General features: G+C 42.6%; 1 protein-coding gene across 1 annotated transcript in view; it reads left to right on the top strand.

The window, feature by feature from the left end:
• The window catches only part of LOC141107681 (cytochrome P450 2C23-like), a 78,242-nt gene that overhangs the window by 32,070 nt on the left and 31,995 nt on the right, over nt 1-14,177 (top strand). The window contains exons 5-6 of the mRNA XM_073598585.1: nt 4,552-4,728; nt 8,829-8,970. Of these exons, the coding sequence (XP_073454686.1) occupies nt 4,552-4,728; nt 8,829-8,970 (319 nt within the window). The remainder of the gene's footprint in view (nt 1-4,551; nt 4,729-8,828; nt 8,971-14,177) is intronic.

Genomic DNA, 14,177 nt, shown 5'->3' with positions numbered 1-14,177 from the left:
AAGAAAGTGTATGGAGGTTTTCTCTTTGTCCCTTACACTGTGTGAATTGACATTATTGGTCTGGTTTTATTTTAACATTTATTTTTGCTGTGTAACGATCTGTCTCCCAATGAACGGCGCTCCTTCTATTGAATGTTTATTTATGAGATCAGGTTGGTGATTTATCTGTCCTGTCTGAGAGCATGATTCGTTGTGTGATGGTTGCTATGGCTATATAGGAGCATCGCGGGCCGTCAACGTGTATCCGACCTGAAGAAGTCCCCGCCTACAGAATGTAACGCGTACGGGGAGAGGAGTCACGTCTGACATCACCTGCAGACATCTTCTAGGTTTGAAACAACCTTACACGTTTGTAAAACTAGCACTCGTTTATGAGTGCAACCATTGTGAGTAGATCTTTTAATATTTTACTTGGCATATAAAATAGTTCATACAGAGAGCACTAGATTGTCCTCTTCCTCTTTTTTATGATTGCCTACTGTGACAGATCAACGGCTTTATCATCAGCCCAGGAGTGCGTATAAGGCTCTGTGACCTGTCTCAGGTCGAATATATGAGGTGAGAGGCTTGAATACCTGTGTTGGACGGACCTCAATCACCGCTATATTGTTCTGTCTGCCAGATTCACTTGGGGAAGCTGTCCTTTGATTTATTCTCATGCTTGGATTGTCATTTTCGGCTGATTCTATTGAATATCCATATTATTATTATTATGGACTATTAGTTTAAATTTTATTGCGCTGCACTATTTTATATATTTTTTCTATGGAGGAGTATGTTGCAGACACACTTTCTCGAGGTTTCATCCGCAAATCCTTGTCTCGTGCTGGTGCTGGTTTCTTCTTTGTGAAGAAGAAGAGTGGTGAACTGATACCTTGTATTGATTATAGAGGTCTCAATCGTTTCACGATTAAGAATGCCTATCCGATTCTGTTAATTATGGAGTTATTTGACCGCCTCAAGGGAGCAACGGTTTTCACAAAGCTTGATTTGAGAGGGGCATACAATCTCTTGAGGATTAAGGAGGGCGACGAGTGAAAAACTGCATTTAATACCAGAACAGGCCTTTATGAATACCTCGTAATGCCTTTTGGCCTTTGTAACGCCCCGGGGGTTTCCAGGAATTTATTAACGATGTCCTCCGAGATTTGTTGCAGGTATGTGTGGTGGTTTATCTCGATGATATCCTCATATTTTCCAACTCCCTGGTGAGCCACCACACAGATATCCGTCGTGTGCTTCAGAAACTAAGAGAGAACAATCTCTATTGTAAACTGGAGAAGTGCGAGTTCCATCGTGAACAAGTTCCTTGGTTATGCCATTTCCACTGCTGGTTTTTCGATGAGCTTTGCCAACTATTATGGGAAGTTTATTTGTAACTTCTTGTCTCTGGTCAAGCCCCAGACTGATATGACCAGAAAGGATGGTAACCCACAGAGTTGGCCTCCGGAGTCCATTAAGGCCTTTGAGAGTCTCAAGGCTGCCTTTGTTTCTGCTCCTGTGTTGGCACATCCTGATCCTACGTTACCTTTTATTCTTGAATTCTGCTTCCCGATTGTTCCCGTTTATGGCAAACTATGGTTTCCAACCTTCCATGTTGCCTGACTCATTTGTTCCGCAAAGTATTCCTGTGTTAGAGGGGCATCTCCGTGGTCTTCGTTCCACTTGGGCACAAATCCAGGAGGCTTTGTGACATGCTAATGATAGGTACAGACTCCATGCTGACCGCAGATGCCTGCCTGCGCCTTCCTACCAGGTTAGGGACAGGGTCTGGCTGTCATCTCACAACCTTCAACTTCGTGTTCCCTGACTGGAATTCGCACCACAGTTTTTTGGGCCTTTCCGTATTCTTTTCAGGATTAACCCCAGTGGCTTACGCATTAGACCTTCCTTCTAATATGCATATTTCAAATGTATTTCATGTCTCCTTATTAAAACCTTTGGTCTGCAACCGCTTTACCACCTCGATGCCATGTCCTCACCCTGTACAGGTTGAGAACCATGAGGAGTATGTAGTACAGTCCATTGTTGACTCCCGTAGGTTCAGTGGGTGCATACAGTACCTAGTGCATTGGAAGGGGTACGGTCCGGAGGAACGCTCTTGGGTCTCATCCTCAGATGTACATGCCCCTGTCCTCCTCCGTGATTTCCATAGATGTTTTCCCCTCAAGCCTGGTGGTCCTCCGAGGGGGAGGGGTCATTGAGGAGGGGGTACTGTCAGGGCTGGGCTCAGCCCTTCCTTCTCAGAGCTGGCCGCTCAGCTGTTGGCTAATTGCCAGCTCCTATCTCTCCACAGTTACTCAGCTGTTGATGATTTCCTGTTTGTCAGTCCTGCCTACTTAAGCCGTCCAGTCCAGACGATCTCTGCCTTCGCCTTGGTCAACATCACAGAGACATTCTCCTGCGTTCCTGTTTAAAGACTTGTTTTGCTGACATCCCTTCTGGTTCCAGATCCTGCTTACTGTTCCACTACATTGACCTCTGACTTCTGGCTTGGCTGACTATCCGTTCTGGTTACTGAACTTGGCTATGTTTTGACCAAGTTTGCTCTTTTTACTTTTATTATTAAACAAGTGCGATTTAACTGTACTTCTGTCTCGGTCTGATTTCATGGTTTCTGACAGCGATAAAAATTCTGCAACTGTTAAACAGACAATAATAAGAAAGCTCACAGAGGTTCTAGTCTTCCCCTACCTAACTTGAAAAAGCATTTTACTTCTGCGTTGCTATAAGAGAGATTTCCCGTTCGCATCAGTTCCTGTTCGTGGAACAACTTTTTTACCAGACAGGAAGAGAAAGTATCTCTGAAACTGAGCCTCCGAAAAATGATAGGAACTAAAAGGCTATGGATATACACAACATCCCTGTGCTCCTCTAAGGCTACCCATAACCATGGGTGGCAATCACAAGATAACACATACTGCATGATCATTCTATTGAAAAGCAGCGGCGTAAAGCCAGCACAATCTTTTCATATCTATGCATATTTATGCACTGATCTCTGCCTAATCTCAGAAGGAAAGAGGTCCTTGTTTGAAAATAATAATCTTAGGCTTTTGAGCCTTCTTCCCCAGGATCATTTGGCAGAGGTTACAGAATGTCAATCATCTACCTATCTGGCTATAGTCTTTCAGACTGGATGACAGTCATCTCATATGTATGAGTATTCTATAGCTGGCTATATAGTTTATAACCTGATTTGAATGGTCTCTGCAGAATCTTCAGATTTAGTTTTGCTAACACATACAATATGTTTTTTGAGGACCTTTCTAAGAAACTTTATTTGGTTTATATTCAGACAGGTAGGTCCACATGCTACATAGTTGTTCATAAATCTATTGGTTCTCAGTATATATTTTGGGCGGTGGAATTGGGGCAGGGCCTATTCGCCCTGCATGTGTGGGTACCTTTCCTCGTGCACATGCTCATCAATGCCCAGGACCTGGATGGGACCACTGTCAAGTCTAACATTAGGGCAGTTCCCTGACTAAGAGATGAGCTGTAACACTTTGTGCAGAAATAAAAGTACAGAGTTCTTCTGAAAGTGCGGTCCCATCTCACTACACACTGTAACTTGATAGTTTGCATTAGGAGGGATGGTGCTGAGCCCATGCCCTCTCCATCCGTCCAGTGTACCTCTGTTACCTCATTTCCAGTAACAGAATGGGGTCCCGCCGCACACCTAGCCCAGACCTCAAATGTGCACTTGTTAACTAATTCACTTCCGTACCCATGTGACCAGGTCATGGATCTCCGTAATGTGGGTTTGGTTCCCATAGCTATTGGAAACAGACCCCTGGGGAGGGAGCCAGAACATCAACCCCCTCACTACTGGAGGACCCCCTCACCTTTACCAGGTACCATGCCTGACAAATGGTTGTGTAGTATCTTAAACTAGTGCATGGTTACCCATAGCAACTATACTGCTCTTCTTGCTTGACTTGCTGAGTGGACCTTTTGTAGCAGCTGAATTTCATACCTCACATGTGCTTTACAGACCCTGGTTCATTTGATACCCCAGAACCATCATGCCCCCTTTTGAATAACTTCAGACCAGGATCAGATCAGTTGATGCAACTTTACTGAAAAGCTTTATAGTACAGTCCAACATGAACAGTCGTGTCATAATGTCCCTAACTATCTCTAACTGGCTGCCCTGGTGTACCTCAGAAAGGTTGTAGTCCACTTTGGCACCCTCCAGGTCTTGGCTGCTCTCCGGGTCCATCCTTCATACTGAAAGGTGCAGCAGTCCTTTTTCACAGCAGCTATGGCATGTCCTTTCCCATGTGGCCCATCCAAAACGCCAAAAAGGTCTCTAATTCAGCCTTCTCCCATATTAATATTACTGGTGAGCAGGCTGAATCCAAAAAGCCCGGGAACTGTAGCACACGCATTAACTCTTTCCCCCCTCAACCTGGTCCAGCCACTATCTAACTAATGTACCTGTAGGCAACCTAACTAGAGAATAGTAGGGTAATTGTGAGGCAGCCTTTAGAGCCATAGTGGACCTTAACAGTACACATGTTTATCAGCTTGTATTTTCCTTTTTAGATCTTTGAACTGGCACCTAATTTCTTCATGTACTTGCCTGGCAGCCATCACACAGTGTTTAAAATTTTTGACAAGGTGAATGAATTTATGATGAAGAAGATCACAATGCATGAGGAAACTCTGGATGAGAACTGTCCCAGAGACTACATTGATTGTTTCCTAATAAAGATGAGAGAGGTGAGGTCTGCCTTGCTTGTAGTTCATTACAACATGTTCTGTGATATTTACAAGAAAACAGTGTGAGATCCATAAAGTAATAACTGCTCTCTGTACCCCAAATGACCTTGGTGCTCAAAACTAGCTGACATACAGCATGGAAGGAAATCAGCAATGCACATATTATCTTTAAGTGATTGTAAGGCTTTGTTTTTTATTTTTTTTTTAAATAACAAACATGTCATACTTACCTTCACTGTGCAGTTCGTTTTGGCAGAGTGGCCCCGATCCTTGACTTCTGGGGTCCCTGGTGGCGCTGGTAGCTCCTCTCCTCTCCGCATCGTATAACCCCCTAGGAGAAGCGCTCCCCCGGGGGTTACCTTGCAGGCGTGCTCCCGAGTCCAGTATTCAGTGTCCATAGATGCCAAATGTAGGAATCAGCACCGGCGCCCGCGTCATTGGATTTGATTGACAGCAGCGGGAGCCAATGGCTGCGCTGCTATCAATCTATCCAATCAAGAGCCCAGAACCCCCAGGCAGAGAGGAAGAGCATGTTTCCGGCATGGGAATACAGGACTCAGGTGAGTAAAATGGGGGGGTCAGTGACAGAAGTTTTTTCACCTTAATGCATAGGATGCATTAAGGTGAAAAAACATGAGGGTTTACAACCCCTTTAAGACAGTTTTTACTGCAAATACAATTGGCAATAGGCATTGCTTTCCAGTTTCAAGTCTACAAAGACCTCCTAAAGGTACAGTTCACCCAAAACTCATACTTCAGGTTTAGTATAATAGAAACCAGAGAGGTAAACCATTTAAAAGTTTTACATCTTTGGTGGCAAGCTCTCTGTACTTAGGTTCTGAGTATTGTGAACCTGTTGTGCTGATACATGGCATGTTCCACTCTCCCTGTACAATGTATTTGTTTTATGAAGGTGGAGTAGTGGAAACACCTGTACTCCAAGGAGAATGAGACCATTAGGGAGATTCATCATGCCAGTGGAGAACCCAAGAGATATGTAAAACCAGGTGTTGAGTCCAAATAAATAACTATAATATCCATTTGGGGTTATCCATAGCATCATAACTAGCAAATTAGTAGTGGTGAAAGTGTGGTGCCTTATTATATGGTGACCTTTTATGGAGTTTAATGTTGCATCTCAAACAGTCATACATCCTTTTCTCTCCTACAGTTCTTTTGTATGATTTACCTACAAATGTACTGACGTAGCTATATAAGTTACAGTGAAGACAAATCCATTAGGCCCCTTTTCACAAGGAGCGATGCTGATCGGAGCAGAGAGGGTGGATGGCACATCTGTGTCCATTCACTTTCTACAGAGTGGACAAGGATAGAGTCCACTCTGCTCTATGGGTGGCCAACAGTAAACGGACTCCGCTGTACATTTATACCAGACTACCTTTCCGATCTAATCTGCTTAAACAGTAGAGATTGGATTCCCTTCCATTTTTTTACCTGACCGGATTGGACCTAAAGGTAGGCGGGTGTAAACAGACACAAGTTCATTTACAACCACCTGTCCCTAGGAATGCATGGACCTTCCGATAACATCCGCCTGAAAAACTAACAGGCGGACCTGATTGACTTGTCTGTTTTATTGTCTAATTTGCAACATCCTCATAGTATAGTTAAACAACAGTGGATGTGCACTGTTTAATAAGAGAAGGGGGAACAGGTTTATTTGCCCCTTTGTATACATGAAGCTGTGGAGTGGGGAATCTCCCACCTGCAGCTCACTGGCCCAGCAATGACAGCTAATGTTCATGTTGCGCCTGAACTCAAACTCATCCCTAGTTATCATCAGTGCAGTTTATGGGAACCATGGTTTCTCTGAAGTAGGGCTTGGAGAGCAAGCAGAAAGGCACACAGCGAGCACAGCTGCCCAAGGGGTGATTTGCATTGCTTCACCCACTATCTAAAAAAGGTAATTAAACTTACTATATTTCAAATTTGTGATGGATGTGAAACATGCCGATCTGCTTTAAAAAGGTTCTACTGTTTTCTTTTAGCTTCTCTCAACATAACAAGTCTGGTTATACATTCTCACTTTTTGAATACAAGGTCTTTCCTAGTCACTATTCATCCTATTGTACCCATCACAATCAAATTAGTGAGATCTGTTTGTCAGCTTGTTTTTAGAAATTTGCTGTACATCATCTGTGGCTTCATCTTTCCCTGCCTTCTCTTATCCTACATCAGACCATAAGCCAAGGATTCAATGACTGTTTCACATGCTTCAATCTCTTCAGTTAGACCAAGAGTGTCAGATCCATCCCATCAATCAGATCGTTAACATTGTAGTAAAATAAGCATGGGTTCCTGTTAGTATGATGTGTAACAGTCCCCCATGGAATTCCATTTATATATCCAAGTATTACTGACAGCATCAATGGCAAATAAGAAGCAAATATGTATGTATCATAAGACCAGCATTGTTAGCACATTATTCCTCATGGTGGATTTTTCCATCTGATGATGTGACCTGCACTGTCATGGTTCTGATGCATTAGGGGACTTTGACCCTTGGAGCAGCTTATATGTGAACACAAACCCGTGTTCTCTTTGATTTGTTGGTGGTCTGGTCAATTCAAAGGTGGATCTGAATATAAAGCAGAGGATATGCTACCTCTTGTAACACATTCTTGCTTTGGGTGTTGTAAAAGTATTCAAAGGTGTGGTGGTCTTCAAAATGTAGTGTAGCACTATCCCTGTAGTGCCTCGCCAGATTACTTGAGGAAGCAGTCACACTGCTTTTATCATACTGCCACTTGTATGGAAGAATTAAGTCATCTTGCTCTCTCTAGCAGCAGACTTGATGCAACTACTTTATCTTTAGGACACTCTCTAGCATCCCCTTGACTGACACCCACTTTTCTAGCTGAAGGGATGACCCTCACAGGACAGGCCCTATGACACAGATCTGTACTCACAGTAAGGCAGAATCAGATCCTTCCTGGTGTCTCCCTTCCAGTCAGCTCTGCAGGACCTCTGGGTTCATCTTCTCTCTGACTTTCAGGCCCTTGGGATGACTACCCAAAACCTCATGACACTTCTACAGAGAATGGGCAGCCGCCCCATCCCTCTGGGACCCCGTTCTCCAGCTGAAAGACCCCCAGCACATGTGCTCTTGACATTTAATAAACCAAAATATAAACCCTGCGCTTGCTCAATGTTTAGCAGCTAACACAACAAACAGATTATTTGCTCAGAACCACAAGTGCATCAAAGTGTAGCGCTATTATATTAAATTGAATAGCTTCAATAAACGAACCATGAAAATTATATATATGACGAATACAGTGAAAATTTATATAGTGAAATAATAATGTCTCCAATAGTCTCCAAAATCACTTCCGTGTAGTGACTATTCACAGTCCATATTCAAATGGGGCAATCCTGTTCACCTTGTGAGTGGCCAGTGAAATAGATGAAAGGCAATTTGTGATAATACCACCATCGAGTGAATTGTAGGCTTACCAGAAACTGTGGACCCAAAAGAACATACGTTCTATGAGTCAGATGTGCTTGTATTGCCACCGGCAATGAAAGAAGAGCCTTGAAGAACAACAATGATGGAAATCTGGAGTCATCCAGGCTTTAATGGTAAAAGGTTTTCTCCTCTGCCGCCAGATCCTGCAGTGTCTTCTCTCTACGTCCGGACTATTCAAGGAGCTATTCAATTTAATATAATAGCGTTACACTTTGATGCACTTGTGCTCTTAACATTTATACAGTCACCCAGCATGCAACAAGGCATTTTCCTCTGCCAATAGCCAGGCTGTAACAATGCCTGTGACCTCACTTGTCAGGTTCCCCCCCTCTGTCCAATATGCCTCCCTATATATATCAGTGTGGAACATTCAGACAAGCTGAGCTGCACCTGAGCATCATGAGCAGACCAAACCAATAAATCCTGCTTCCTGGGAGACACTCTAAATTGCCTAACAATCCTCCTGGTAAGCAGAAAGACCCAAAACTATACTCTCTTCTAGCACCTACCTAGGAGGGTGCTACAGTAGCATCACAATTCCCTTTTTACCTGGGTAGCATGATGTCTAAATACAGCTCTGACTATGCATCTTTGCTTTTTTTCACTCCAGGAAAAGGACAACCTCAATACAGAATTTAACTTAAACAATTTGCTTGTCAATGTGATGAACCTGTTTTTTGCTGGGACGGAGACCTCAGGCACTACCCTGACATATTCATTACTTATTCTGCTGAAATATCCAGATGTGAGAAGTATGTATTTGAACCTCTTCAACATTTACGTGCATCTTTTTCCTTGTTTTTTTAAAGTTTATTTCTAGCCAAAACTTTTTTAGTTGGTGTTGGATAGAACAGACTACAACAAAGTAAAAGCAGTGAGTTTCTAGGACAGCACCTAGGGATACAATTTCATCAACATTTACCAGGAAGTCCCTGGATTTTACTTTGTTATAGTCATTCTTTGTTTTAGGATGGCGCCCAAGGTCTTTTGCCCGTTGTCACTCTGCCTCCTGATAGATATATATATATATATATATATATATATATATATATATATATATATATATATATATATATATATATATATATATATATATATATATATATATATATATATCTATATATATATATATATATCTATATATATATCTATATATATATATATATATATATATATATATATCTATATCTATATCTATATATCTCTATATATCTATATATATCTATATATATCTATATATATCTATATATATCTATATATATCTATATATATCTATATATATCTATATATATCTATATATATATATATATATATATATATATATATATATATATATATATATATATACACATACATACATACATACAAATAATTTTTTGGGAGGTATGGGACTTTAAAAAGGTACGCATGATATGAATCCATATGACACAAATTTTATTAAAAATATATATATTATTTTTAATTCACATAGAAAAGGATAAAAACATTTCATACAATACATCTGCAGCCATTTAGATGAAAAGGGCACAACTTTCAATGCTATATTGCTGTTTCCACGTTTTTCATTTTACATGTTTCGCCATGAGGCTTCTTCAGGAAAAGGTGTGGAATCACAACTACTAGATAGATAAACAAACACATCAAAAGAAAAATCATAAACATAATTACATTACATATATACAGATTTTATACAAATTCTGACTAAATAAAGTATGCAGATGCATCCCCCCTAAACCTGGCAAAGGTTCCCAACATGTTGGTTCCTACCTCCAGTAAATGAGGAGTTGAAACCAATTTATGGCAAAGTCCTGAGAGAGGAGTCAGTTCTGGTGGCCCTGTGTGTCCAGCCAACTGGAATTGATCGCCCACATGAGACGGATCTCTCACAGAGAAGGGTATGGTTTCATAAAATATATGTGGAAAAGTGAGGGATAATACCTATAATTCAATAAAACATAAAATACTCAGAGGCATGCACCTTCATACTTAATTAATGAACAAACATTTGTCCATCCAATAATACCAGGCCCAAATGGACCTGCAATTACAGAACATGAAATAAACCAATGGTCAAATCTATGCCAATAGCACTATATCTACCTGCTGGGGTCCAAACACAGTCCATCTTTAACACACACCTGCTCACCGTCACGAGTGAGAAAAGGCTCCCAGGGACACCAACATAATGGCGTCTGCCACGTGGGACCCTATATCCCCCCCATGCGTCAGATGCGAATGTTATGACACGGATGCAAATGGGAAGGGCCAACCATGCATGGCAGCCCCAAGGCTCCAGCCGCGTCTATGTGTCAGGCTGCGGATCCGGCCAAGGGGTGGAGACAGTCCCCAAGGCAAACACGCCCCAGGGCAGTGCTGCCAAAGGCAGTGTCCCCAACCCCATTTGGACTGGTGTTCACGGACACAGACACAGCATATACCTGGAACTACCGAAACAGACACGGTCCCTCAAGGCGGGCACGCATGGTCCAGTATGGACAAAACAGACATTCATTTATATATAAGTCCAAAAGGGCCACACAAGCCACATACACCAGGATAATTGCAAGATATAACAGGCAACATGAGAAGGTTCATAATATATAAAAAAAAAAAAATGGTATTTGCTAACTGCGGACCAGAGAATTATTAAATATATCAAACCGTACCCAGAGATTACCTATAAGAGATCCAAGTCACTCAGAAACACATTGGTGGCAAGCCACCACCTGTGTGATGACCGAATGAAAACCAATACCGCGGGCACATACCCATGTGGGAAGTGCAATTATTGCCCTTATATTTTAAGAGGTTAAAACATTCTCTTCCCTAACATCATGTGGACTCACAGGCATAGAAAGACCTGTCAATCAATTGGGGCTGTCTATATTATGAAATGTCAATGTGAAGCATTCTATGTGGGAAAGATGAAGTGCCCATTCTATAAAAGAATTAGGGATCATGTTTCAGTTTAATCATCAAAGAAAATTTTGGACAGCCGCACTCCAAAATAATTTATATGCCTTTATTCAATAAGGCGTCATCCAAAAAAATAGCTATGACTAAGCACTCCCTGTAGTGCGAAATGCGTAAGCTTTGTTCCACTTTGCTGTGACCTGTATTTTGTATGACACCTTATTGAATAAAGGCATATAAATTCTTTTGGAGTGCGGCTGTCCAGAATTTTCTTTGATGATTAAACTGCTACAGCATTGCCAGCACCTGGACTTCTAGACTGTAGGAAATGACTTTTACTTTGATCTGACCCACCTGGAGCGGTGATACTCTCTCTCTCTACTAGGGATAATGTTTCCTTAATATCCAAACACAAAATGGAGACACCCATAAGCAAGCACGTAGGATTGTATAATAACTTTAATTTGAAATGGATTGGATTCTTTGCTTTGGAACATATTCCTCCTCATGAAAAGAGGGGGGGACCAGACTTTTTGTCCTGGTTTTCTATCTCCCAGGTCCCTTGTATGGGAAAAGACCCCTCATGCTGCTATCTTTCGCCCTTGACGCTCCCTATCTAGGATTAGATGTGGCGACTCCTAATAGGCATTTGTTATTAGTTTACAACATTAATTGTCCCTTCATGTGCAGAGGGGAACTAAGCATATGGAAGCTGTTTGTATAATCTTTGTTGATTATGGTGCAGTGTAATAAGTAGGGATGGGCGAACGGTTCGGCCCGAGCATAAGTTCAGGCCGAACTTTCGTTGTTCCGTCGTTCGGCAAACAGCCGAACAAACAGGTCGTTCGACCGTTTGTTCGGCCTCCCGAATCGACCACAATGCATTGCAGCGCTGAACAGTGCATTGCAAGCCCTGATTGGCTGAAGCAGTGAAAGCTTCAGCCAATCAGGGCACAGAGCACTGTCAGAGTCATGATTGGACACTGTCATCATTACTTTATCCAATCATGGCTCATTCCCGCCCCACAGTATAAAAGTATTCTTTCAATGGCAGCCATTTTCAGTGCGATTTTGGCGTGGAGAGAGATAGAACAGGGCTGTTTTTAATGCTATTAGTTAGTGCGCTATACTGTGCTATTTTGCTTCAATTGTCAGTGTACAATATTAGTTTAGTGTCAGTCTAGGGATAGTGTGAGTGTAGTGAGGAGGACCATCATTCAGCTTTGCATAGTGTGCAACTAGACTAGGGACAGCTCAGATAGTTTCACTGTAGTGTAGTTAGACCGTGTCATTCATTCATACATACGTGTAGAGACAGCTCAGATAGTTTCAGTGTAGTGTAGTGAGACAGTGTCACTAACCTTTAAATTTGTTTATAGCTAGAGTATGGACAGTTCAGATAGCGTCAATGTAGTGACGGTCGAACACCCTCTATTTGATTGCGTTACTGCTAGTTTAACACCATTTACTTCTGTGTGCACTACTGCCAGTTTAACGCCATGTAGTTTTGCATGCGTTACTGCCAGTTTAACGCCATTTACTTCTGTGTGCGTTACTGCCAGTTTAACGCCATATAGTTTTGTGTGTCACTGTACGTTTGGCGCATTATATTGTAGTATATTATAGTGTATCTGTGGAGTGTGTCTGTGTAGTGTGAGTACTCAAATTAAAGTGCACAAAACACCTCTTTACATTGATTAAAGTGCATCTACATACAGATTTCAACTTCTTCTTTAAATTTGCTTATAAACACTGCCCCCTCCCTCTCAATAATGTCTGGGAGGACAACAAGGAAAAGCAGACGTTCCCTTGGCACTGTAAGGGGACATGTGCCTGGCACATGTCCTCAAATTGGTGGTGCAGCATTCCCTAAGTACGTACCCAGGGTTGCAAGATGTACAAGATGTACAGGCCAGAAGAGTCTAGTCATTTCAGGTGGTCATACACAGCCAGTGCTCGGTTGGCTGAAATTCAGTGGGAATTCCACCTGCCCGTAAACCGCCTGATTTGTGACATGCCCACCAGGTGGAACTCGACTTTGGGAATGCTGCAGCTATACATGCAGCAGAGAGCCATCAACGAGTACCTGTGCCAGTACGGCACGACGACAGGCTCAGTCCGCCTCAGTTTTTTTTCCTCACGCCAATGGATGATCATTAAGGATGCATGCACTGTATTGTCACCATTTGAGGAGGCCACAAGGATGGTGAGCAGTGACAGCGCATGCATCAGTGACACAATCCCTGTTGTGTTCCTGCTGGAGCAGACTCTACGTGGCATTATGGACAGGGCACTGGAGGCAGAGCAGCAGGAGGAAGAGGACTTCCTTTCCTCTCAAGGCCCATTTTATCCAGACACCATCATTCCTATGTCACAGAACACACAGGAGGAGAGAGGGGAGGAGGATGAGGAGGAGGATTCTGGCACTTTCATAGGCTTCGAAGAAGAGGAAGACATGCGTCAATCTGTAAGCGATGCCTCCCAGTACTTGGCTGGGAGGAGGAAGTTCCAGATGCTGTCATCCTGAGTGACCCTGAGGAGTCTGCTTCTGAAGCCTCTGCAAATTTGAGGCGCATGGGCAACCTCATACTTCAAAGCATGCGAAAGGACCCACGAATACGTGGCATAAAGGAGAAGGATGATTACTGGTTGGCAACCCTCCTTGACCACTGTTATAAGGGGGAAGTCTCAGAACTCATTCTGCCCCCACAAAGAGTACAGAAGATAAAATCTCTTGAGGACACGTTAAAGAGAATTTTATTGAACATTTTTCCTGACTCCAGTAGGTTACAGTGTGGTGGAAAATGTCGTTTTGAGTCTTCTGCTGGTCAAGAGAGGAGCGTTGGAGAAGGCGTCCGCCTTAGTGAGGCATTTCGGAATTTTTTTACTCCTCGCCGCCCAGGGCTGTCAGCTTCCACATCCCATCGGCAGCATCTGCGTCACATGGTGGACGATTACCTCGGGGGTAAAACAGAGATGGAAAGCTTTCCAGCTGACGATCCACTGACTTACTGGGTCATGAGAATAGACCACTGGCCAGAACTTG

This window comes from Aquarana catesbeiana, linkage group LG09 (genome assembly GCF_042186555.1).
Source record: "Aquarana catesbeiana isolate 2022-GZ linkage group LG09, ASM4218655v1, whole genome shotgun sequence".
Lineage (NCBI taxonomy): Eukaryota > Metazoa > Chordata > Amphibia > Anura > Ranidae > Aquarana > Aquarana catesbeiana.
Note: the sequence above shows the minus strand (reverse complement) of the source record. Positions and strands in the feature narration are given on the sequence as shown.